At 42.9% G+C, this 27151-nt stretch overlaps 2 protein-coding genes and 2 non-coding genes across 13 annotated transcripts in view; 2 read left to right on the forward strand and 2 right to left on the reverse strand.

The window, feature by feature from the left end:
• Positions 1 to 939: 939 nt before the first annotated feature.
• On the forward strand, positions 940 to 1011 carry Trnam-cau. The gene has a single exon. It is a non-coding gene; the product is annotated as a tRNA-Met (tRNA).
• Positions 1012 to 1301: 290 nt separating this feature from the next.
• On the reverse strand, positions 1302 to 1374 carry Trnak-cuu. The gene has a single exon. It is a non-coding gene; the product is annotated as a tRNA-Lys (tRNA).
• A 163-nt stretch (positions 1375 to 1537) lies between these two features.
• LOC116842400 (slit homolog 1 protein-like) lies at positions 1538 to 16315 on the reverse strand. 8 transcript variants are annotated; one of them, XM_032811581.1, is made up of 6 exons: positions 15405 to 16315; positions 12487 to 12958; positions 10521 to 10948; positions 8858 to 9182; positions 4463 to 5068; positions 1538 to 3812 (listed from the first exon to the last, which is right to left on the reverse strand). In XM_032811581.1, exons 2-6 carry the CDS (start codon positions 12571 to 12573, stop codon positions 2259 to 2261), a joined length of 3000 nt encoding a protein of 999 aa, XP_032667472.1. In that variant the 5' UTR covers positions 12574 to 12958; positions 15405 to 16315; the 3' UTR covers positions 1538 to 2258. The 8 variants fall into 8 exon arrangements, with proteins under 8 accessions (XP_032667472.1, XP_032667471.1, XP_032667470.1 ...); XM_032811580.1 differs by having other exon boundaries at positions 15342 to 16315; XM_032811579.1 differs by lacking the exon at positions 15405 to 16315 and adding an exon at positions 15207 to 15355.
• Positions 6345 to 27151, forward strand: part of LOC116842399 (cytospin-A) — a 58861-nt gene continuing 38054 nt past the window's right edge. The window contains exon 1 of one of the 3 annotated variants that reach the window (XM_032811572.1): positions 6345 to 7491. In XM_032811572.1, coding sequence (XP_032667463.1) covers positions 7339 to 7491 — 153 coding nt within the window. In that variant the 5' untranslated portion in view covers positions 6345 to 7338. Of the gene's footprint in view, positions 7492 to 17407; positions 18055 to 19920; positions 20104 to 27151 lie in introns of those variants that run through there. The other 2 variants (XM_032811574.1, XM_032811571.1) reach the window with 2 other exon arrangements.

Here is a 27151-nt window from a genome sequence, read left to right on the forward strand (position 1 = left end):
TCACGTTTGCGCGTGCGGCCATCGCGATTGCGTTGGCATCTTTTTATCGATTGTCCGTCGCGTGAGCGATACGTGACACACGCTGGCATCCGGAACGGGCATTCTCCGTTCGTTCTACTAGACCGTGCAAGTTCGTGCCTGTCGGATCACGTTAAAGTGCTGGCCTCTTCGCCGGTTTATGAGTCATGAAAAGCGGGTTGGTGACTTATGTTGGCAGGATTTCATGTCACCTGAGACTTCGCCAAGCGACATTCGCTCTTGAAATACGATTGTTTATGCTATTAATAGGGTAACTATGCCTCTTTCCTATATATAAGTGGGATATAGAGAGGAAATTGGAATATTAGCGGTTTCAAGACTGATTATGAAATTGACGAATTTAACTCGTCATTAAAAACGTGATTTGATGGATTTCATTCTTTTTTTCTTTTTTTGGTTGTATTTTTATAATTTCTCAAACTTTATAATATATATCTCTCATGATTTTGTGGGATATTAAGACTTAATAACAGCGAACAGAAAGAGATTCTGAAGATATTACAAAGAATTAAAGAGAACGAAATAGAATGCGTGGGATCTTTCAAGCTTTTCGAATGACGAATTAAGTTTTTTTGACCTTCCCCACATAGCACAGAAATTTCAAAAATCTTTCAGAAAAGTTTCAGAAACATTGAACCTTTCTGAGATCTCCCTGAAATCTTTCTGAAAGCTGCTTGAAATATCTGCTGTGTAGGTTTGTTCCTAGTCTAAATTTATTTTTCACAATAACGTTTTTGCCAGGACGTCATTTCACGCGCATTTTATGATTCTTGTGTTAATATTAAATTATTCTGGATATGCGGTTGTCAGTAAAGAGAAATACATTTTATTGTTAAGTAATTTATACAATAATAAATTGTGGTTACTTTACTACTAGTTTAAAAGAAAATTCACCCGTGTAGCAGAGTGGCGCAGTGGAAGCGTGCTGGGCCCATAACCCAGAGGTCCGTGGATCGAAACCACGTTCTGCTAAATTGTTTATTTTTGCTCTCCTATGATTTTTTTCTTAATAATTGTACAAATATTTTTCATTTAGTACTTCCCTATAAAATTTAAGACAGAGTATAGGTTTGACTGCATCTTTTTATCTTCTCAAGACAATCTCTTCTCTCGCAATTTTTACAGTGTGACAACGAAGTATAAAACATCAAAATTAAAAAATAAATTAATTAAAAAATTAAATTTTATATATAACTAATGTGTTTTTCTTCTGTAAATATAACATATTGACTAGCTTTTCTTAAAAAAAGAACAAAAAAATCCGCCCAACGTGGGGCTCGAACCCACGACCCTGAGATTAAGAGTCTCATGCTCTACCGACTGAGCTAGCCGGGCTACTTGCTGTTAGTTTGTTTTAACAGCTACGTAAGGAATTCTTTGACAGCTCTATAATCAATATTTACATTGTATCTGATATAATCATATTTAACTGAATATTATCGCGTGTAATTGCAGATGACGAAAAATAATTCACTTTATAGGGAAAATAAATATGTACTTGCTGCACAAAATAAATTTTTATTAAGATTTGTTACTTTAATAGCAAATAGCTTATTACAATTTTGACAATAAATATATATTTATTATGTACACAATTGTTTTCTTTCCCTATATGTAAATATATATTAAAATGAACACAAACAAGAATTGCTTTAGCGTCGCACTGACTCAGATCCATATGGCACTCAATTCTGTTATCGTCGTCGATGTACACTTTACAGTGCAAACTTTACACGCTCTCTAGTCCTGTTCTCCAGTCTTTTAAATTATAATCTCACGACGCATTGAACAATCATCGCGGCAACGCCCGCAAATAAAGCTTGTTGTCAGACGAACAGTATGTTACTGATAATCTAAGCAATCTAATAAGATCAACTATAGCGTCATATTCTTATTGATATGTTATCCGATACACGGTATTAAAACTATTCTAAAATGACTAAATTTAAATATATAGGCATTCGCGAATATATATATATATATATATATATATATATATATTCATTAGTTTAAGCGTTTTGACATATGAACACATTGAATGACAACATTGACAATACCGAATCTATCCGCGTGTTTCTCTCTTTTTTCTGCAAAGACACAGTTCTTCTCCTGAGATTCCGTTGTTTACTATCTTAACCCCGCGCCCATACTTCGATCGCATTAGTACGATATTCGCATCGCGCGATTAATTCGACTGGCGTCGTTAAAGCAGGAGACAATTAATGCATCCGCATTGCGACAAGCATCGCAAACGCTATGAAAAACGTCAAACATTTCGCCTGTTCGACTTGAGTGGCCGTGGAACAGCCGGGTGGACATTCCAACGGCTCGCTGGTGCGATTCTGGTACAGTAAATTCCTCATGATCTTCTTGCCCTCGCACGAGTTCTCCACCTTGACGAACTTGATCTTACGCATCTCGAGGAACTGCTCCAGATCCATCCGGCAGCGCCACTTGAGCGGGTTCCCGGCGAACTCGACGACGTGTAGATCCGGCATGTCGCTCAAGTCGCTCGTGAAGATGCACTGGAGATCGTTGCCTTCGAGATTCAGGTACACCAGCTTGGGCAGCTGACGGAAGGTACCCGGTGCGATGTATCGGATTGAGTTACCACGCAGATCCAGACGCTCCAGACGCTCTATGTTGAACCAGCCTTGCTCAATCGATGTCATCGGATTGTGCTGAATGGCGAGTCGCTCCAAGGAATCTACACCCCTGAAAGCGCCAGCTTCGATCGTCCTCAGACCGCAGTTTCTAATGACGAGTTCCTGCAGCTTCGGGAAATTGTAGAGAGACCCAGACGGGAGGCGCGGTAAATTGCCTTCGTGAAACTCGATGGCGACGACATCGCGAGGTATACTCTTTAGCAGCGACAGATTGCCGCCAGTACAACGATACCGAAGTCCCGTGGGGTCCTGGTGGACGGTGCAGGTACCTGTGATAGGTTCTTCGTGTAACGGTACCGAGGGTGGCTCGGTCGTAGTGCTCTTCGAGGTGGTCACCGTCGTGGGTGTCACGGGAACGCCTGTGACGTAGCAGTCGCTCATGTTGAGCAAAGACTCGCGGTCGTAGCGAATTCTACGAGCGTCCAAGAAGCTGGCCAGCTTAGTGCCGCATAGGCAACTCCAGGGGTTGCCGGAGACCCGTAGAGAGAGCAGATGCGGCATTTTGCGCGCCATGTGCTCCACGCCGATGCAGTTCATGTAGTTGTCGGAGACGTCCAAGCTGCGTAGACGTGGTAACACGTCGAACGCGTCGTTCGTGAAGCGGTAGATGTGGTTGCGCGACACATCCAACTGTTGCAGACTCGTTAGGCCTTCCAGAGCTTCGGACGTAATGGACTCTAGCTGGTTGCTGTGTAGCGACAAATACTCCAGGTTATAAAGGTCGGCGAAGGCGCGATACTCGATCTTCTCGATGCCACAGTCGCGCAGTTCTAGTCGGGATAGGTAGCCGTCGAAGCGGGCGAACGCTTGTGTCGGGATCGTCTTCAAGTTTGAGAGTATGATGCGAATGGTATGGGCGGAACGCGGTATGGTCTCTAGCTCCTTGAGCGAGGTGATGCCGCTGCAGGTGTACGCTTGTCGTGACTGCTCGGTTTTGTCGGGCATGCAAACACCCCTGTAACTCGGCGGACGTGGTCTCTCCGTGTGGACCTGAGTGGTTGGAGCGACAGTGGTCGGCTTTGTCACGGTGATGTTCCTTTCGAGTAGCGTTTCCTCGAAGGAGGTCCAACGCACTTGGCCAACACCCGTCGTTGTCATGTGATCGATCTGAGGTGAATTTAAACAATAATTTTATAAGTCGAGCAGAGGTCTAGTCGAGACATAGTTATAAATTCATTACATAATAGTTATAAATTTCAGTATTACATGTTATATAACGTGAAAGTTGCTGCAGTGTTGTGATTATATTGCAATTTTACTCTTTCTCAAAAATACAAGTAATAATATATACATATTAAATATATAACTTTATAGTTCATGGATGTTATAAGTATGTTGTAATGAGTGCTTTGCATTTAATAACACAAGTCGACATAAGTATCATTCTGTCTTTGTTCCATATTCAATGAGTAACTAAGATAGGATGATGCTTGTGTCAACTTGTGTTATTAAATGGAAAGCACCCATTATCATTTTCATAACAGCTACGAAAATGTGATCTAATATGTTGACAATATTGAGTATATATAAAATAATATATATATTACTAATATTTATTCAAGACATTTCATACAGTACAAATGTGCAAAATACATCTTAGAGACGTCTGATAGTAATTTTGGGAAGAGAAATTTTACAGCTTTAGGAGATAATTCAAAGTGTATCCCCAAAACATCACAGGTCACGTCCGAACAGGTTCGATCGCGTCTTCACGTCTCGTTTGGCGGTTAAACCACACTTATCAAATTGCCACTTACGTGCCAATGCTGCCCTCGATCGTCGCCGCCGGTCGACTCGCCGACCTCGTTCCCGTTCTCGTAACAGCGACCACCGCTAATCTCGAAGCCCACGTTGTGTTCCACCAGCACTTTCTGCAGATTCCTACGGCACTCGCAGTTCCACGGATTACCGACAGCGTCGAGTCGCTCGAGTCGTCTCAGATGCGTCAGCTCCTCGGGCGACAGGCACTGCAGTCGGTTGTATCGCATGTCCAGATGGCGCAGGCTGTCGGCCAACGGGCGCAGCGCGCCCGGCTCGACGCGCTCGATGGAGTTGCGCGCGAGCACCAACTGTTGCAGCGCCACGAGATCGCCGAACCAATGGGCGGCCACCGCGGGCAGACGGTTGCCAATGAGCACGAGGCGCTGCAGCTGATGCAAACCGGCGAACGCATCGGGCTCGATAGCGTCGATCGAGCAATCGCGCAGCTCGAGGATGCGCAGGCTGTTGCCGAAGCGGAAGAACGCGTACGCGGGCAGACGATCAATCCGCAGTCCCGAGATCTCGATCCACGTACTCTTGTCCGGCAAACGGTCCAGCGACGTCAGCGCGCTCGTCTGGAAGTGGTTGCTGTGGCGCGGCTCCTGAAACAGAGATTCCAGGAAAGAGATTCGGGAGATGCCAGCGCGCATCGCAAGCAACGCGTTAGCGTCGCAAGTTCGCCTTTTCGCGTGGGATCACGCCGACGGTTCGTCTCATTGTTTTCTCTCCTTTCTCTTCCGTTTACGCGATAGTTTCGTTAACTCGTCAGATCAATTATTGTCGAGATTAAAGATCTGGAACTTGGCTAGAATAAAGCGAGCCAAGATCGAGATTAGTGAAGGATTGTAGGTCAGCATTCATATAATCAATTTTTTTATATTTATGGGTAGCGATAATGAATCTTTGCGAACTCGTCATTGTTTCCTCTCCTTTCTCTTTCATTACACGACAGTTTCCTTGGATCAACTCGTCGGATCAGTTATTGTCGAGATTGAAAATCTGGAACTTGGCTAGAATAAAGCGAGCAAATTGAGATTAGTGGAGGATTGTAGGTTAGCATTCATATAATCAATTTTTTTATATTTACGATAGCGATAATGAATCTTTTTGCGAACTTGTCATTGTTTTCTCTGCTTTCTCTTCCGTTTACGCGACAGTTTTGTTAACTCATCGGAATAGCTATTGTCAAGATTGGAACTTGTCTAATCAGAATAAAGCGAGCCAAGATGCGATTAGTTGATGCGTGAAATTGTAGGTTAGCGTTTATAATCAATTGCATATTTACGGACAGTGATAAATAGATCTTTTTCTAGAGTGTGAAAAGTAAACATTTTCGAATGCCTAAAATTTCAAATTTCAAATCAGGAAACTCACTTTTTACGAAACTACACTCAAGAGGGAAGGATTTATAATCGACCTCTAGTGTCCGTTTCTATCAACGTCAATTAAACTTGCTGTTAAGATATATGGGAATTTAAAAGAAAGCGAAAATAAGGTGATATATTTGAGTAATATTCGACTTTCGGTCAATTCAACCGAAGCTCAATAAAAGTGATCTTAAAAGGAATAGAAAAAGCCCTAGGGCTGATTCAACCTCTTGGTGAACTAGCAGTTATATGCCTGTCTTTGTGTAATTGAAAGGGAAAACAAAGACATCCCAAGTAGCACAGAGAATTCGAAAAGAATTTAGTCGTATGTCCCAATTCTTCATTTCATTTTTTGATGCAAAAAGAATTCTTTTCACTAAATTGAACTTTGAAGAATTCTTTTTGCACTTAAAAATAAACTCAGAATTGGTGACATACGACTGTCCACATAATATTACGTAATATTACATAATATCGCAGTAATATTTCCGTAATATTGCAATATCGCAGAAATATTACGGAAATATTATCCCACACAGCAGGAATGACCCAAATACATCATAGGGATATCTTGAAGATATCACAAATATATCCTAAATATATCTTTAGGATATCTCTATATATATTGGACACCTCTTTAGAGTATCCCTGATAAATTTTGGACACCTCTGCTGCGTTAGATATATATTACGTGCTATGTGGATGAATTCTTTTTCAATTCTCTGTGTTATCTGGAAAATGATTTAACTGTTGTCTTACCGAGAGATTGAAAAAACCGAGCGCTAATCTGACACAGGCTCCGTGCTTTTGTTTACGTCTCTCGTCCGCCTGATTGACTGTACGCTGGGCGGTGCAGCCGCCGAGCGGGTATAATCACAGGACAGCGGAGAGATCGTGCAGCAACTTCAGGGCGCGCGATGTTTTCAAACATGACAGACGCGTGACGGTTAACGGTTCACGGTTGCGACATCTGTGGCGCTCGCTCGGCCGCCGCGTATCGGTTCGATTGCATATCGCGCGCGATTCCGTCAGTGCGCGACGGTGAGAGAGCCAATCGGGCTGATAGTTCGGCGGGTCACGTGACTCGCGGCGCACGCAAGCTCGTATTCGGATAGTGATCAACGGTTCGTGGTGCGCGCGATCGCGATGTCGTTACGTGGACGATTAAAAGGAGCCGACGCGTGTTGCCTGCCGTAATACTGACCGATCCGCCGCGTCCTGTGGCCGTTTCCGCATCGTGCACGTTACTGCGTGCGCCTATCACGGGCGCGGGATTCTCTCGCGGGGCGCACGACGAGAAGTGGTGGCTAGTCGGCTCGATTTTCAAGTGGCTGACGAGAAAACGAATCGAGGAAGCCGCGTCGTCACGGTGACAATCGCCTGGCGAACGATCGTCGCGTATGGCGTACGCGAGATCTTTATCGTGGAAGTGATCGCGGCGACAGCGTGTGTGTTCGCGAGTGACAATAAACGTGTGCCAATTGGTCGTCGGCGTCGGTTTATATATGTCGCGCGAAATCGTCGACGACCGTAAGAGGAGCTCGCGTGTGACCTTTCAAACACGGGAGAAGCCGCCGAGGAAGGACAATGACGCCCGACGAGGATATCCGAGAATTCACCGTGGAGATGGCGACAACGCAATGGTGTCGTCTGATAGGGTGAGTCGATTGAATTGTGTTAATCTGACATCCCTCTCTCTCTCTCTCTCTCTCTCTCTCTCTCTCTCTCTCTCTCTCTCTCTTCCTCTCTCGTTTACTGCGCATCGCGCGACATAAATTTCTTTACGCGACTGCGAGACAAAGTTTACGGGAATAGCGCATAATCTTGTGCGTGAACCGGTCGAAAAAAATGGCTGATTGGAATGCGAAAGAAATAAAAATCGACGCGGCGTGTACGGTTAATTTTTGCATCACACACACACACACACACGGTGGTTGGATAAAATATAATCTTGATGTGGATTCAAGTTGATATATACTAAGGAACGATATACACTGAAGAAAAATACTTAGAAATTAGTAAATATTTCATGAGTACATTAATAGAGCATATTTACTTGTATTAATATAAAATGATTAAAAAAGATGATATACATTTTCCTAAAACTTTAAACCTTACTCTTTTTCATGAAAAAGTAATTTATTTTGTTCAAATAAAAGAATTTAGATTTAAGTAAATATGTTAGTACCTCCACCAAATATTTACTAATTTCTCGATATTTTTTCTCAGTATAAATATGATATTGTGACGTTTCTCATTCTTCGTTGTTGACAAAGTATTCATCATAGCTTTCGCATTTTGATATTTGTATTAACACGCGCGTACGAAGTTCGTAATGTATATTAGAAGTTGAAGTATAACGATATAACGGTATTGCGCGATGATTAGATGCGCAACTGTGTCTTTAATCGACAATTAGTCAGATCTTTGCGTTAAATTTCGATTTTCTTTCGTGGCACGCGAAAAATGGTCCTTAATATGGAAAATCGAGGATCAGAGGAAAATGTCTAGCAGTGCTGTCAGTTTCTCGGGTCTTTCAGATATTATTTCAGATTGGGTACTCTCAAGGGTTTTACCCGAAAACCCGCGGGTGCCCGTATCTTTCGGATATTATTTGAACACATTAACTTATTTTCGTTTTCTTTTAAACCTCCACATACCATAATATACCCGACAGTATCTGTGCGAGTTCAATTGACGTTGGTAGAAACGGGTCTCTTTGAAAAAAGAGGTTCTTTAGATAAACGATAAGACAATCGCGGCAATAAAGACCGCGATACATTGTGCGATTATCACGTATGCAATCAGAAGTATCTCCGTCTCATTCCACGCGATGACCACGGTTCGCGGTGCTAAGACATCGCGATATCGCGGAGGAAAATAAGACAGCACGATTCGCGACATACTGCCTTATCATCGGGACAGTCGAGTGCTCGACAGATCCGCAAGTTGTTTTCTGAGATATCGCGTGCGTCGTGACGCGCGACGTAGAAGACGTTAAATCGATAAAATTTGATAACTCACTTCGTAACCTCCGGTCTGCTCGACGGTCACTATCGGAATTAAGATCGGGATATCGATCTGCGTCATACACTGCAGACTCCGATGGACCCCCGGCGGGAGCTTGCACCGTTCCTCCTGAACGATCGATCTCTCGCGGAAGAAGCGATCCAGTCTCATACGACACTCGCACCACCACGGGTTGCCGTCTATACGCACGGCCCTGAGCATCCTCATATGCGACAGTTCCTCCACCGGCAGACAATCGAGGTCATTATCGCGCAAGCCTAGAGTCTCGACTCGCGGTAGCATGCGAAAAACGTCGGGCTCGACGTGCACCAGGCCGCATCTGGAACAAATGAGTGTGTCTCGTCCTTGATAGATTGATGTGTGTGGACCTTTCAGTGACTTTATGAGCCGATTTTTCCGACTTCTTGGTAAGCCAATAGTTAAATTGTGCGTCTGTCTTCGTCTCATTTGAAGGAAAAACAGAGACAGACGTATGATTTAACTGTTAGTTGACTCATCAAAAGGTTGGAGAAATCAGTCCTAAATATATTAAATCGTTTAGTAAGGTTGAATACCTTATGACTGATCAGGTTGCACTCATACCTATCATATAGAATAATGAAGTAGAAATACGAAAAGAAATGATCAAAATTTGTCCCAAACAATGTGTTATATTGGACATAATATGGAAAACTGAGTGTAACTTTTAGTAAATTTGCTGCCACATCAATACAACAAAAGTTTTACGTTATTGCATGATGTAAATTCAATAATTAATTCAATATAGTATATTTATTTCATAAATATAATTGAAAGAATTGTCAAGTTTCCATCATCGACTGTCTCACGTCGTGATAATTATGAAAATCTATCTGGAATGTGTCGTGCGTATTTTCGTATTGTAGAATCACAGAGAATGTCAAGATCCAAATTGATAGAGTCGCCGAAGAACACGTAAGGATATCGGTATAAGAGATCAATTTATGAGCCTTGACGCAACTCTCTAAATTTCTTTGGGCGAAATCGCACTCGAGAGTAAGATTTCACCTGTGAAAATTCACACGAAGCAGAAAGCGAGAATACCACCACTTGAAATTGCAAGAATAAAGCTGATATATGTTGTGTAGCAACCTTAATTATATTAAATTACGAAATTACCTTAATTATGTTAAATTACGAGCAACGCTGAGTTGCTCATGACTGATCAGATTTCACTCATATTTATTCCATGGAATAATGAAATAGCAATAGAAAAAAAATAACCAAAATTAGACCCCAAACAATATTTCTTATTAAACATAATATGGAAATCTGAGTGTGTGTAATTCTTAGTAAATTTATTACCGCATCAATACAACGAGAGAATTTACATGATTGCACAGTTTAATAATTAATGCAGTACAAAGTATGTATATTCATTTCATAAATGTAATTGAAAGAATTGTCGAGTTTCCAATCATCGATTGTTTCATGTTGTGATAATCATGGAAATTCATCCCTCACAAATCAACTAATAAACTTGCTGCTAAGTTTAGGGAGAAGAGAGAAGGTGGGAATATGAAGCAGGATGGTAAAATACGAGACAAGGCAAATTTCTCAAACAAATGCTGCGATTCTGTCTATTTGGATAGCTTTGTTGGATAGCTTTGTTTAAATCGTGAGGGACGATAATACATACCTGTCTAGAATCAATTTTCTGAGATTCGGCAGATGTCGGAACCACGCGGTCCTGGCCACGTGGATCCGCGTGCCGTGGAATATCAGCCAGTCCAACCGGTGCAAGTTTCGAAACGCGTCAGGTTCGATCGCGTTCACGTGGCAATTGTAGAAGGACAAGCGGCGCAGATTTCGGAATCGTTGGAACGCGTCGTCCGGGATCTTGTCGAAACGCGACACCGAGAACTCGATCCACTCGGTCTCGCTGGAGAGCTCGTTGAGGTCGCTCAGGTCGCCGTGGATGCACGCGTAGGCGATCGACCGCTCGTTGTCGACGATCGGTGCTAAGCTGCATTTGCCGTGCACTCGGCCAATTAGGCCGACCAACGCCCAAAGCAGCAATATCGAATTGACCATCCTTCCTCGTGATCGCGAGTAGTGGTGGGTCGCCTGCAGAAACATTCTGATTTAATGGGATATATCGATATCGCGAGATTGTATATGTAAAGAGACACGATTATATCTGGGTTAACACATAAATCAAGGAATTTAAGTTTTATGCTCGACACGGAGAAAATACCGCAGTAGAAATCACATTAACATTATATTTCTGTTTACACAGTGTTTTTTTTTTCGTAAAGCTGGACTTAAATTCTGAAATTCTGTACGGAGATTGTGAAAATTTTGTTGCAATTTTTACTACAATATCTTCTCCCTGCGAGGATGAAAAAAATTCTGGCGAAGAAGGCATCTTCCCTTACGTCTAATAACGCTTTCACTACACTTTTTCCTAATAGTGAGAGTAGTGTTACTTTATATTAAGTATAAACACGGAGAGAGAGCGCCTTTTTCGCCGGGGTGGAGAGTCCTCGAGAAAAATAATGTTGAAACGCGTTCGTGCGCGCTGCTCTTCGTTACGTTAGCGGCTCGTTAGCACGTTGAATGCCGTAACGTCACGATACTACCGCATATCTCGTTAAGTTACGCGGGGCGCAATTACACATACAGCATATGACGCACGTGTGGTGTAATTAATTACATCAGAAAAATTGCACGTACGGTCGATAGGTAGCCGGCGAAACGGAGCTGAAAGATCGACGCATCTCTCGACTCGCATTTATTTACTATCGTATCCGCAATAATTGAATGCGCCGGTCAAGTCAAGCCTGTGTGATCGGCAGAGATCGGCGCGAGCGAGTCAACGTGTTAACGGTTCGCAAAGCGCAGGGATGTGCGATTTATGAAAATGTGCATCACGATGCGATCCTTTTTAAAGTCTAATCTATAATGTGCTCTTTATTTCGTTTCTTATTCTGTCTTTTTTTAGTTTAAAGCCTGATAACAATGTGTAATTTGCTTCTTGTTTCTTTTTTTATCTCTTTGCGACTCACACCTTAAGTTTTAAGCCAAGAACAGAAGACAAGAAACAGAACGCAAAGAGCATATTGTAGATCAGCCTTTAAGCTTAATCTACAATATGCTCTTTGCGTTCTGTTTCTTGTCTTTTGTCTTTTTCTGGCTTAAAGCCTGATCTACAATATGCTTTTTATATTCTGTTTCTTGTCTTCTGTCTTTTTCTGGCTTAAAGCTTAAGGTTTGAGTCAGAAAGAGATAAAGAGAAAGAAGCAGGAAGCAAGGAGCATATTGTAGATCAGGCTCTAAGCCAAAAAAAGACAGAAGACAAGAAACAGAACGCAAAGAGAGCGTACTGTAGATCGAGCTTGGGAGTCGCAATGCGACATGTCGCATCGCAACTTTGTATGACTTTAAATCGCGCGCAATTTTATATCGCCAATCCGATTTTTAATCATAAGGAAAAATAGATTCCACAAAATGCACGTTGATTTAAATGTGAAAATTTGATCTAAAACGTTTCAAAGAGGTGCTGCTCAAATTACTGTTTATTAAGGATAAACAAATTTGAAGTCAGAGGCAATTCTCCGGTCCCTCTGCGCGTTCGCGTCGCCTCGGAGTCTCAAAACACTCACCGTGGGCGCACGTACGTCGTCGTAAATAACGTCGGCGCGTTCACTCGACGGGCGCTGCGACACGTCGCGCGGCACTGACGCTCGCATCTGTCAAAAAGAGCCGAAGAGCTCCGGCGCGACTCGTGCCGCGCTCAGTCCGCCGCCGCCGCCGCCGCCCACGAGCTGCCTCCGTTTCTGCCAAGAAGAGACGTTGATTTTCCGCGAGGTCTCCCCCTGCCCTCCCTCGCCGCGACAGCGATCCGCCGAAGTGGCCGTGCGCGCGGCCGCTCCTTTAATGGCTCCTATATTTTTCCGATCGCGCGACTTCGACCTCGCGTCGTCGATTGCATTTTCAGCAACCTCCTCGTAATTGCTCCAGTGGAAGTTTCCGACGGTGGTGGTGGTGGTGGTGGTGGAACGTGACTTCCGAGCGGCGACAATTATCGCGGGGAACCCGCGGCAGTGCGCGGTGAAAAGATTTCAATTCGGGCGACTGAATGGGAACCAAACGAAAGACTTAGGCCAAGTTCCACAACATTCGTTTAATTTCAACTAATTTCAACCGGTTCAGTCCCAATAGTGATTGGTTAATTCTGACTAACTCTTCTTAATATCAAATGCGATTGGTCAGATCCAATGGAATAACTAGCCAATTAAGTTAATTGGAAGTTGTGGAACTTGGGTCTTACTGACGAGAAATAAGAGGTTTGCACTTTTGACAATTTTGCATCTAATACCCGCTGCACACTAGACGCGATGAGCGAAATCCAATGAGAACTTTTCTTCTAGAGAAAGATCCAACAAATGTTTGGTAAGCGTTAAAAGTGCCAAAAGTGTAAAAGTGTCAAAAGTGCAAGCAACACGAACAAATCTATCGTCTGCGCTACTGTGACTGAAAACATTCGTCTGAAAGTTCAGCCGCGCGTTAAAAGTCGCTTGGGATCACTGAGAGCAATCGGTTTCAGCAGAAACCTCCTATAGAGAATCTTTCTGTTCCCTCACAACCGAACTTTTCATTCGATGTAACGGAAAGTTCAGTTGCACTCTAACGGAATGATTTTTTCCGTGTACCCGTGACGAATGCCTCGCAATGCGCGCGCAACGCTCCGGCCTGATGATTTTCGTATTCCAGCGAAAAAGACGAAAATGCTTGAGCGCGGGGAGACGCGGGGAGAACGCGGTTGAGCAATCTGCGCGTTGGCGCGAACACACAGATGACACGCGGCAAGAAACGCTCTAACGGCGCACTTCGCGCTCACGTGGAAAGACGCGGTCGTGTTCGATTTTCCGCGGACGATTTCCGGAAGTCGAGTCGTCCGATATTCGCGGCGGGATAGCGCGCGACGGCGTGAAAATCGTCGGAGACACGCGCGCGCTGACGTTCGGTCGCGGATGGTGGTGGTATCGGTTGCACACGTCGTCGCGTCGATAGGTCGAAACGACTGAGCTCGCGAATCGGCCGTTTCCACGTTATATAAGCTCGTAAGGCCAAGGTCGCCCTTGTTCCCTGCGCCGGTAGTGTGGATGCACACCGATTTCTGCCTGCATACGAGTACCTATCTTTAGCGCGGCGCGCTCTAGTTTGGCAGAAAACTAGATGCGCGATGCAGTTGCGTGTGTATGTGTGTGTGTGTGTGTGCGTTTGTGTATGATGTGCATTCAAAAAAAACGGGTGCGCAGTCATAGCGAAAATCTAGATGCGAGAAATCTGCTGAGATGGATAAATTCCCGGCAAACATTGCGATATCGCGTATGTTTCGTATTTAATCGGTATAGATGAGTATGAAGAATTTCTATCTGAAATCTGTATTCGTGAAATGTAGCGAGAAAGAGTCTCTCCGTGGCGTCCATCCAGATTAAAACGAGTCACAGTTCTTATGCAAATTGACTGATGCAGTAGATAAAAAAAGAAAAACTAGAGACAAACAAATGTACGATCCTCACATCCACATAAATCTCTTGCAGAAACGTTGCTAGAACGCTACTGCTGCAAATTCTACGCACCAGAGGCGATTTTCTAGCAGAAAAATAGCGATACATTTTAACTGATGCATTTAGAATTCTACGACCAGCAAGATTGTTTTGAGCATTGTTTTGAGCGTATGTAATATTATTATAATGTGATTTTCGCAACAAGCGCGCGATTTTTGCTCGCGAGCTCCGTGACCGTTGGAAAAGCGTGAGAGAATGTCATGATCGCGCGCGCGCCCCTTCTGCTCTTTAAATCTCTTCGAGGGATTTTACTCGAAAAGCAGAGTGACAGTCGAATCGTACGAAAGTCGAGTGGGATTTTTCACTCATATGGAGCAAATTCTTTCACTTGGATTACTTGTAGTAAAAATATTTTCCTTCGAAATTTAAAACTGATTCTGATGTACTTCTACACGGATATAGTAAAAATGTAATAAAGATAATAATAAGATTTTGTTACTTGGGACTATACGCGGAAATTATGACCGAAATTATCATACAAATATTATCATATATTTCGAAATGTTATGCACGTCTGACTTTTTACTACAAATTTATTGCATTTCCTTTAATGTTTTTTTTTTATATCGTGTATTCAGTAGATCGTCAAGTTATATAAATATTACAATGTCAAACTAGCTTCGTAAAAAAAGAACATTGCAAAATAAAATACAATCTCAATATAAATTCTTGCATAAAAGCAAACTTACAAACACCAATTTGCTCGTGTGAATAAAAATTCCGCTCAGAATTTGATTTTCAACACTCACTCCGCCGTCTCCACTGCCGTTTCGAGTGAACTTTCAGTCGTCGTCTCGAGGGAGACTTCGCTCCGAGGTGAACGCGATAAAAATGTGTGATTTTTACGAGGTCGAGCCTCGCGATCGAACTCCGTCGCTCCGCACCTTCGCACTTTTTCTCTTCTACCCCGCGGGAGAACGTCGCTCGCGCCCCTTCGCGCCACTTACGTGGTGCCCCACCCTGCGTGGCACCGATGTGTGGTGGTCGGCCGGTCGGTCGGTCCACACCTGCGACCCACTACCGTGTCCCGCGAAAATGGCAGCGAGTCCTCCTCGGGCCCGTCAAGGTCTCCTCGCGGCGCACTCATTGCCGACGACGACGCGACGACGGTGCTCTTGGCGTCTCCGTCTTTGTCTATCCCTCGCAGTCCTCTTTGCACTACGTAGCAGTTTACGACGAGGCACGCATACACGGTGCACACGTGCCGCGTTACCAAGTACGCACACTCCGCTCCTCGAAACGCTCCGTTTGTGCCCCCCTCGACGTCTCCCTTCTTCTCCTTCTCCTCCTCCTTCTCCTCCTTCTCCTGCTTCTCCTGCTCTCCTCTCCTCCTCCACCGTGTCCTCTTCCGCGTACGTCACGTCGCGCTGTCTAATTTCTGCGCAAATGCTCGGCTTTGGCCGAAATATAAATACAGTCGGACGCATCTCTTCCGCGAATCTGACCAAGTGCAGTGTGCTTTCCCAGAGTCTTTCTCTCTCGGATCGAAACGGCGATGTTTCTCGATGGAAGAATCGATGAATTCGAGGGGTGTCGCGACCGCGTAAGTCGATGGAGAGATCGGCCGTCTCGCGATCTCGAAGTCGATCGTGGTTAACGGTGAGCGACGTTGATGAAACCCGCCTACACCATAGACGAATTATCTGCTCTTGCCGACAGGAAGAGCAGATCGATTATTTCGTCGTGTGTGTGCGCTTGGCTTCTGTACGGGCGTATCGCGCGTTAGAAAGCACGTTAGAGTATTAATAGACTCGTAAAGCGTACATGGTCGCGCTCGTAAGAAGCTTGTAATTACGATGAGACGACAATATATGGCACTATGTGTCAGCCGAACGGACGGATGGACGGACAGCTCGCGCTACTTGTGTATCGCGATACGCGGTTAATGCATTTCGTTATGCAATGTCACGGTCTAGTCCAGAAATGCGCATTACGTCATGCAGCCCGCCGGTGGTGGTCCGATGTCGTGCGCTTTGGGAAGGCTCAATCGCGAATATCGCATCGATGCTTCCCACACACGCATGCGCGTTTCTCTCCAATTGAACCATTTTTTTTTTATTTGTATGCAACCGTGCTATTTTCATTTCTTCCATTTATCATTCGCGTGACATTTATTATTCTTGTCTATTTTTTTTATTTACTTAACTTTATCATTCTTGTTTATTTCTTATTGCTGTGACACTTTTGCATTGTATGTACGCACCTATTACTTCAGCTACGTAGTCAGGAAGGCACTTGGTTTACAAACAAACTCCTTATTCGCTCACCTTTCCAACTGTCACTCCCTATCGCTTTTACACAACTAATATTATCTTATCTTAATGTTACAAACTTTATTCAAACTCCGTCTTATTGCAACATAAAATTTCTTCTTAATTCTGCCTAATTTATTCCTAGCAGGTTGGTGCTCGAGACATTGACATTCGTTGCGTATAATACTTCTATCGAAAATACGTCGCCGAGTTTGCCTGGGATTTCTGGTAAACAAATTAATCGATCGTCGCGATGGCGCTTTTAATCTTGTCTGTCGCGTATCACACATGAGCGAACACATGTTACGCTGAATAATGCGACGCGTTTGATCGAGCGGAAGAGTAAAAATGGGAAATCAGCCACGAACCAACTGATGTCGCATCGCAAGGTCCTCTCGCGTCCGCGAAGCTCCTCCGTTCCAGGCGAGGCTCGACAAGCGCGCGCTCGGACGACCCGGAGCAGACTCTTCCGGAACTGGAACGGAACTTGCGTGCGCCGTCTAATTGGTGGAACGAACGCGTCCGATGTTTAAAGAAGCTAGGAATCGCGCGAGCGCAAACTTGGACGCCGTCACGGCGTCTCCTCTCGTCTCCCCGTCCAGCCGTCTATCCATTAATCCATCTATCCATCCACCCATCCATCCGTCTACCTTGCCCATCCAAGCCGATGCGTCGTCGTCATCGGCCGGCAGTCTCGCGCGGGCTGTCGTTCGCGACGCATGCGGTTCCGCGTTTGTTCGCTCTCTCCCGTACGTTCTTGTGTTTCACGGGGGGTTTCCTCCTCCGTTTTCATTCTTCGTTCCACTCAATGGACATTACGCGATTCCACGATCACGTCACCTTCGAGGTATCGCTAGCTTCACCTTCGGGGAGCTGCTGGCTGAGTACACACACATTGCCTGTTGCCCACGAAGTCGATGGGCTGTAACGATCGATCGGGCCGGTGCGATCGCTGGAGAACGTACTCCGCGTGTTTTTCCATTTGTCAGTAACGTCAACGAGTCACGAGTGTATCGGGGTGTTGTCGTCCATCTCGCGGGATTTTGATTGAAGCGCGCGGAACGTGGACGCTATGAATTGTCGAGTGATTTCCCGGGCGTTTTCGTGCCACGAGCGATTCTCGCGCGTAGACATTTACCGTGGATTACGATAGGAAGCGAGGAAGGAAGGAAGGAAGAATCTGTCGTCGCGAATACTCGACGACACGAGGATCCCGATCGAGGGCGACCGGAAAGAGCGACAACGCGCGGAAAAATGGATTCTCACGGCGGTAGCGCGAGGTTACCCCCACGTCGTGATCCGCGACTAGATTTACGTGGGACGCCACGAGCCATAATCACGGCAGGTGGGTAGAGCCGAACAGGTATTTGGAGCGCGACAGACAGACAGAGCGGCAGGCAAGCATGCGAGTTCTCTCCGATGCTCTCGTGTAAAAACGCGAGCGAGCTAACTGGCGAGACCCGCCGCGGATTCGTACGACGAGTATGTCGAGCGAATGAAATTAGCGGCGATTAGGTCAGAAGGTCACCCACTTAGCGTAGACCGAAGTCACGCGGCGAGCGGGTCGTCAAAAGTTGCGTCGCGGTGCACGCTCGCCAACTGAGAAGAAAGTGCTCGATTACTGTGACTATAATATAATTGCACTGTGAGATCGTTATAGTCGGGGAACTCTTGTACGCGGAAAGGAATTTCAATTGAGGCAATTGAATGGGGAACCAGACGAAAAACTCACTGAAATAGTGTCTCCGTTACGCAGAAAGGAGAATATTCTTATTTGCAGGATATCTTTATTGTTGTCATTTTTTAAATAAGATTAACGTTAAAGTGAAATTATATGGCGTTGAACGAAGATAAATTGATCTTCAATCAAGACGAGTGTAGTCAATTAATCATTTTCTCATAATAATTAACAATATTGATATTCTTGCTTTTTCGTTCAACGCCATATAATCTCATTTTAATATTAATCTTATTTTTAAAATGTCAACAATAAAGATATTCTCCAAACAAGAATATTCTTTTTTTCTCTGTACTGTGACTGGGAACATTCGTCTGAACATTTAGCTGTAGGAAAACTCGGTTGAGACAACTGAGGGCGCAATTAGAATTAACTAGCTACGTAGAAACTTTCTACAGGAATCTTCCTGCTCTTACATCCAAGTTTTTTAATCGATCCCCAGATAACAGAAGATTCACGATAACGAGATCTACGATAATGTTTTCGCGCGTGCGATTTCCAATGGCGGTCACTTCGTAAGATATAAGCAACACACTTATGAAATGACAAGGTAACGAATTATTGCAGAATGTCGATTTATTCTTCGGTTACAAGAAATCCTAAAGTAATTTTTTTATTATAAAATTTTCCCGCCGTACACATGATCACTACGTAGTAAGCGATCAGGATGAATATATCGAAGAGGACAAAAGGCGGCGGCTTCTCGTGACGTTCGTTAACGATGATTAAACGACGCGTTATGGGTCATCTCGCCGATCTGGAAACGCACACGCCCGACGATGACGGAGGCGTCGCGTTTAGAGCAATCTACCGTTTTGATGGAATGCGGGTATAATTCGGAGAAGAAAGTGTCGGGGGAGGGCAGTAGGTTCGCGGAAGAATCTCCAGACTTTTCGTATATACTCGTGAAATGTCGCAAACGATCGTACATCGTTGTAGAACACGCCACGAACCGCTTCTCTTGCGTGCAAACGAAAATGAAAAACCGCCTTTTCCTCTCCCTTTGATGAATCTGACCCTCCCTTTTTCAAATGGCGTTTTGACTAAATATATACATACTATTTAAATATATAATTTAATAAATTTCTCTTGATTGAACAGAAGTTAGAATATTGTAGGAAACATATATAGGCGAAGTATATAAACAAATATAAAGAAGTGACATACACTGACTATGTCCGATTCTTTAGTGCATACTTTTCGTGGGCATTTTACATAAACAAAATTCAGGGAGTTAGAGCAATGTAGCGATATAGTGATAGAAGTTTGTGGTGTAATGACACGACGAAAGCCCGAGTGATGGGAGCGATGGGAGGAAGGGGTCGTGTTCCAAGAGTGCGAGAGAGAAAAAAAGAGAGAGGAGAAAGAGAGAGAGAGAGAGAGAGAGAGAGAGAGAGAGAGAGAGAAAGAGAGAGGTCACGAAATAAGACCGAATGGAACGGTGGCGGATTGGAATGGTATAGCGTGGCATGGTGTGGCTGGCATGGCATGGGACGCGATGGTCAGTTCGCATCGAACTGTCGAATCGAACGCGTCTTGGCGCGCTTCTCTCGTCATCTCGCGCGGCCTCCCGCCGATCCTCGGTCTTCGATTACGTTCTTGCCGCTCCGAACAGGACGCACTGGCAGCAGGCGAAAATTGGATACCTATGTGCAGGTGCGCTCTTCGTGGCTCACGTCGATTCGCGCCCGCGCGTGTGACACGCACGCCGACGACACGCGACATGATGAGCGGCAACTTGAACAAATCTCTCAGGAATTGCGACCGATTTTCGTTCTCTCTTAGTAGAGGTCTTTTCGAGATAATTGTAAAAGGTTTGGTGTACATGTGTGTGTGTGTGTGTGTGTGTGCGCGCGCGCGTCTGTGACGGTAAAGAGGCGAGATCGTGTTGACACCGACGGCGCCGACATTAAGGAGATTAGAGGGTCAGATTGCCTGAAAATCGTGCTTGCTTTTCACAATTTTTTGTGACGAACTGAATGAATATGCGAAAGTGGTATTTTGACGTGTATTTATACAACATATAAAGAGAAGAAAGATATAATTTTGATGAAGAAATACTCAATATAAGTGTATGATACATGCAAAATATATTTCGGTTTTTTTTTTCAGGTCGTCATTTTGCAGTAATATCTTGACTCTTGGTGGTTCAATTAAGCTGAATTTTAGGTAGAAAATTTCCGTAAGCTTGTCATTATCGGGTGAACTGCTGATAAACTCGTGAAAATATTTAATTTTGAAATATTAATTTTTTCACTATAAAAGAACTGAAAATTTTAATAATATTCCATTAAGATATTTGCAATTTTGTTAACTTTTATTTAATTTCTATTATAGTGGGTTCACCCGATAACGACACGCTTATGGAAATTTTCTACCTAAAATTCAGCTTAATTGAACCACCGAGAGTCAAGATATTATTGCAAAATAACGACCGTGAAAAGAAAAACGAAATATATTTGAACTGCATGTACCATATACTTATATTGAATACTTGATCATCAAAATTATATTTTTCTTCTCTTTATATGTTCTATAAATACACGTCAGAATAACACTTTCGCATATTCATTCAGTTCGGCATAAAAAATTGTGAAAAAACAAGTACAATTTTCAGGCAATCTGCACTGAAGGAAAAATTACCTTAAAATCAACAAATATTTCTTTGATGAGTGCCACTAACATATTTATTTAAATCTAAATTCTCTTTATTCGAACCAAATATTGTTTACTTAAATCAGGTAAACAATATTTGATTTAAATAAAGAGAATTTAGATTTAAGTAAATATATTAATGGCACCCATAAAAAATATTTGTCGATCTTAAGATAATTTTTTCCTCAATGTGACCCTCCAGTCCTCTTAATTGGACCGCGATTGCCGTGGTGGTGCGGCCGAAGCTTCGAATAGAAGACAGCTTCTGGACGCGCGTTTGACGTAGCGAAACTCGATTAACGTCGTGAACACTCGAGTTCTGCGCGCACACAGGGAGAATACAATGCACACGGTTGTAACCGTGCCACACCGTCTCTCAATTGAATAGAAAAATTTCATCCGCGTCCTCGCAGTCGTACGCGCGCGCGCGCGCAGCTGTCTCTCCTTACATAGTCACGCGACCTGCCGGGCCGATCGTCAAGGGTTGAACTCGTCGTCGCGTGCCATCGGCTCTCCAACACACGTGTTGCCTGTGACGATGCGCGCTCGACCCATGTGTGTCTCCGCGGCGTGTCTCCCGACGAACCCCTTCGCTTATTTCCGCGGAAAGCGACATTTAGCGGCGCGTAACACGCGCGCAACAACGAACGCGCACCTGTCGCGCGGCAATTTCGCGAGCAGCCGGGCTCGCAAAGGCGATCATGGCCCAAGATAGACGGTAAAGGTTAGCGATCCGTTCGATCGCCGGTTCGCCGTGTGGGCCGTGCCGCTTTTAAGGCTGTCTCCACAACTGTCCGCGAAAATCGCTCTTGCACTGAAGAGAAATTGTTCGATAAGAAATTAACAAACGAATACTTCCGATCAGGATATATCCGATGAGAAATATCGGTTCAACATTTTTTGATCGGTTTATACGGAATGCCATTATGATCGGAAGTATTTGATTAAATTTAATAAAAATTGATCGGAATTTGATCGGAAGTATCCGTTTTTTTAATTTGTGTCAGATAAGAAGATTCTCTCAGCGTAATACATGTTATGAGAAACATTCGGATGATTACGATAATTTTGTAATAGGAAGTACAATATGCATAACATTTTTGAACATACAGTGATTTTAGTTAATTCTGCATGTGGCTCAAGAGATCACAGAGATTTTGTTGTAACTTTTACTACAATACTTTCTCCGCGAAGATTAGGAAGAAGATGTAGATAAAGAGTGTTTCTTCGCAAGTGAAACTTCACTTAAAAAGTAGCGTAACTGTCGAGGCGTTCGAATTTGAGTCTTTTCAATTCTCCTTTGAATTGGCGAGTGAATATCTCTATTCGGTATCGAAGAGTAAATCTGATGTATCTTGCGTTTATAGAAATAAATTCATTCCAATCGTGATTGAAATGTGGATCCACTTTAGTGGATCAGGAATTCACTCTAAGTTTCAATTACTTATTTTTGTGATCTCAAGTGATCGTATTTTTGTTGTTTCAAGTAAATTGTGTCGAGTGATACTGTACTCCGACACTGAGACAAAAAGTGGTTGAGTTAACGAGACTTTGCTTGAACGAGCAAACTTCGTTCACGCAAGCGTTTAGTCGATTGAACGAATTATATAGTTGCTGACAGTTATCGATCGATTCAATGATTAACGCGCATTCCAATTTGGTTTACGCAAAAACCATTCCGGTGAAAATGCGTCGAACGCACTCGGGCGAATCGAGGAAGATAGATAGATGCGTTTATCCGCACTCTAGGGCTTTGCTTTCTGCGAGCGTTGCGCAAAAAGATAAATACAGGGATTTTTGCGCAGCGAGTCAAGAGAGATTCACTCGTGGCACACGTTTAGACATACATTGAAAGAAGAGAATGTATGATATTTGTAACTATAATCACATGAAGAAATAATTATTATAAATTATGGCCAAGAAAACTATTTTTTTAAATTAAATTCTACTATAATGTTAATGATAATATAACCTTATGTGCACGTTACTACTATTATTTTCGTGTTAGAACGACCAAGGAATATGGTTGGGATGGAAAACAACTACACTGAGAGAAAAAAATAATTGGAATAACTATAACCTCACTATATTTTATAGTTTGTTTTGGCCTCAAACATATATTTACAGTTCATCTAAATATGAAGATATAGCAGAATGAACACAGATTTATAATCACCATCTTATTATTCTATGTATATAGTAAAGCACACTTTGGGAATATAGTTAAATGTACTTATATTTGCCAAATATTCCAATTGTATTGACTGTATGAAATAATTAATTTCTCTTACCATTCAACATTTGTTACCTTACTATATTTATCTCAAATAATTATAATTCTTGGTAAAAGTTTTACATGGATCAGTTATACTGTGCTTATATTGTAAATATGACAAACATTATGGTGACATTTGCTATAAAAATGATATTCTTAACTATAATCTTTTTACTCTGACATTATAGTTCCAAATATCATACATTTTTCTCTCAGTGTATAATTATATTTAAATCAACTGTTGGTTTCTTTCGGTGTGCTATCATTTTTGCGCTAGAACAAGCAAAAAATATGTGTGGCTGGGGTCAAAGATAATTGCAGCTTTAGTTGAACGAAACTTTTCTTCTCTCAGTGTACGAAAGCTGTTAAAGGAAGGAGGGGTGTACTTCACCGCGAGATGTTATCCGCGCGACGTGGAATAGACGCCTCACCGTTAATACCGTTGGTATCTATCGTCGATGTCGGTTGAAGTTACCGGTCAAATGTAGGCAAAGTGTAGGCAAAAGACCTATCGCCGCCACACCCTACGGCCAGAAGTGAAAAACAACATACTGAGACGACGACGACGACGACGACGACTCGGCGCGTCGTTGATTACGCGCCGAGTAACGATCGTTTGCAAATGTATGTCTCGCTCGATGAAACACAGATCGCCTTTTTAGCGCGCCTTCGGAGAAATTGATACGCGATTGCTTAACGCATACGCAATCGCACGCGCTCGTGTATCATAACGTAGTAATAGTCTCAAGGCAATTTCCTAGGACTGTTGAACTCGCGAATGAATTCTAGGACGCCCGTGAATACCAAGTTCCGAGGCGTAAAGTTTCCGATTTCGCAAATTTTTTCACTCGAGTCTTTGGATCTTTCTCTCTTTCTCTCTCTCTCTAAATGGTGCGGTGTGTGTGTGTGTGTGTGTGTGTGTGCAGCTTTTAAATTCTTTTCTATAGATTCATTTTTAGATTCTTATCATTAACTCTCGTATACACACTTATTTTTTCAATCTTCGCATATATACTGGGTGGTTACCACCCTTGGCAGTTTTCGAACAGTTGTATTTTTTAAAATATTTATGTTAAAATTCTAAAAAAATTCATGGATTAACTTTAATGTTTATAGAAAGTATTTACATATTTTTGGTATTAAAATTTAAGAAATTTCATATTAAAAATTATTATATTTCGCGATTTCAAAAGAAAGTGAGTTTTTGCAAAAAAATTTGTAACTTGTAATTTTTATTATTTTTAAGTAAAATTTAGCATTTTATTGTTGAAATGTTTATCTTTATGTTTATCTCTAAGGAAAAAATTGTCTCGTAAGTCATCTCTGGAAAAAGTATATTTATTTTGAATATCAAAGTTCCATTATTTTCACTTCAGACTGCCAGAAGCTAACGCTTATTTTGCTAGCAGAGTAGAATCAAAGCATAGTTAAGACTCCAAACTACAATTAGATGGCGACATTAGTTCCATTTATTACGGTACTTAAAAGATACAGAGCGCTGAATTTTAGTTATGAATGGTAACCACCCAGTATGTATACGAAGAGTTAAAATGATAGTAAAATTTAATAAAAAAATGATTTACTTGACTATAAATTATAATAATTATAGCTCTACGTGATTATAGTTATATTTTTCCTCAGCGTAAACTCAAGGCAACTTTTTCTCCGATAAAGTTTAACAATATTCTTGCAAACAGAATAAATGCTTTTGAGTACATGACAATGAGCGCTTCTCAAATTCGTGATGAGTATACTTATCGAGAAAATGCTCCTCGTTGAAGGTAGTCATTGCTTAAAAGGAGGAAAGTAAGCTGAGTAATCGTTTTTCTTAGCGGTGGAATGATATTTTTCCCCGTGTGTAATGTCTCTGCTGAGCGGAATAACGGAACGCGTAATAACGCCGTTGATGTTTGTCCCGAAAACTCCGTTTGTCACCGTGACTTTCCTAACACGCGTGGCTAGCACGCGAGGTCGGTGTATCGCGTCGGGCATTGCGATTAGAATAATTTCGACGTGAGCTGTAGCTCACGTTGTTACGGTGCAGGGTACAAGTGTCGTAAATATCAGCGAACGGCGAGGATACCCGCTCGACTCGTTCCGCTATCGTGTTTCGCTGCGGCGCATCGCGGCAGCAACATCAACATTATCAGCAGCGGTACCCTTTGTGTATACCTTCGCGGTTTCGCGACGCGCAACGTCCACCATCGGGGATTTTTGCTGGGCGATCGCGGAGACGTTATCGGGGAGCCAATGATCCATTCCGCAGGAATTCCAATTTCCGCGCCCGCCGTCGTCGGGAGAAACACTGCCACTAAGTAGGCAGGCGTACGTGCGCGCGTACGCGTTGTATACGGGGTGTCGCGTGGCGTACGCACAGGAATTTCGCGAGGGTGGGGTTCGTTCGCCTGGAGTCCCTAGAAGATAGAATCTAGCCATTGTTCCGGATCTTTTTTCGTTGGTTCAGCTCACGGGCTTCTCGAAATCGCGAAACCCATCACAATGCACAAAGGTCGCATAATAATTCATTGTATAATAATTTATTTCACGATACAACGTTGTTATTGAATTGTAAAAAGCTAAGAAAATTATACATGTCGCGGATATCGATAAAGAAAATGTGTCTTAACGAATTTCTGATAGATCTGACCAAACGATTAACTTGAAATAGAGTTCTGGTAACTCCAACCGCAATTTCGTTCATATTTCATCAGACTAGTCCAGTCGAACTCTTTTTCTCCGGGTGTTGTTTCGCGCATCTTTTTCTCCTTCACCCCTACGACTCGAAGCAAGAAAAGGAGCGGGCAAAACGATAACATCGATATTCTGAGGATGTTGCGACTCGCGATCCGAGACGGTCCCGCCGGACGTAACGCAGCCTCGGAATGTTGCAACCTAGAATTCGCGATCCGAGAATGTAACGGTGTTCGAGAATGCTGCGATCCAGGATTCGAAAAACCGTACCAGGAAAGGGAAAGAGAGAGAGAGAGAGAGAGAGAGAGAGAGCGAGAGCGAGAGACATAGAACGTAGTTCTCTCCGGGAAGGCGGCCAGAAATTCCACGACGAATAATAGCCGAGTCGCGATGTAATTTCATTTGTGTCTCTCTGTATGCGCGATACGCATATCGTGGTTCGCAATACGCGTCTTATTACGCGTCGCGATACCATTCACCGCGGTTAAACAACCCTACATAACAGTAATCGATAATTAATTCAAGCCGAACAGTATAATCGTTTACCGATGAATAATGGTGAGGAAGACAGGCCAAAGGCGTAACTTCAATCGGCATATACGAGTTAAAATATCCATTAAAGGTCACGCGATAAAAACATTTTGTATTTTTCTGATAAATCTTTAACGTATCTTGTGTGTTTATTTAACGCATTGTGTTGTTTTGACGCTATTCTGCGTTCACACAATTCATATTCACAATTTCTGTTAAAATACATAATTATATGTGAATGTACAAATCTTGATGACATATTTTTATACGTGAGATGTATAGATAAATTGTATTATTTGCTTACATATTTGATGTGCAGAATAAATAAAAAAATTGGAGCGAATAAATTGGAATGTATGAATTTTGACAAAATTTTTGTGGATAATTACTTGATAATTATTCTTAATTAAAAGATTAGTCGGTCTAATTGAGATTTATGATTTATATGAGGTCTTCTTGGGATTAGTGTTGGAATTATTTTGATGAAAGGATATAACCAGAGGGAAAGGAGAGGAGAGAGAGAGAGAGAGAGAGAGAGAGAGAGAGAGAGAG

This window comes from Odontomachus brunneus, unplaced genomic scaffold, assembly GCF_010583005.1.
Source record: "Odontomachus brunneus isolate Ranch 3 - 2012 unplaced genomic scaffold, Obru_v1 Obru_scaffold_025, whole genome shotgun sequence".
In the NCBI taxonomy this organism is placed as follows: domain Eukaryota; kingdom Metazoa; phylum Arthropoda; class Insecta; order Hymenoptera; family Formicidae; genus Odontomachus; species Odontomachus brunneus.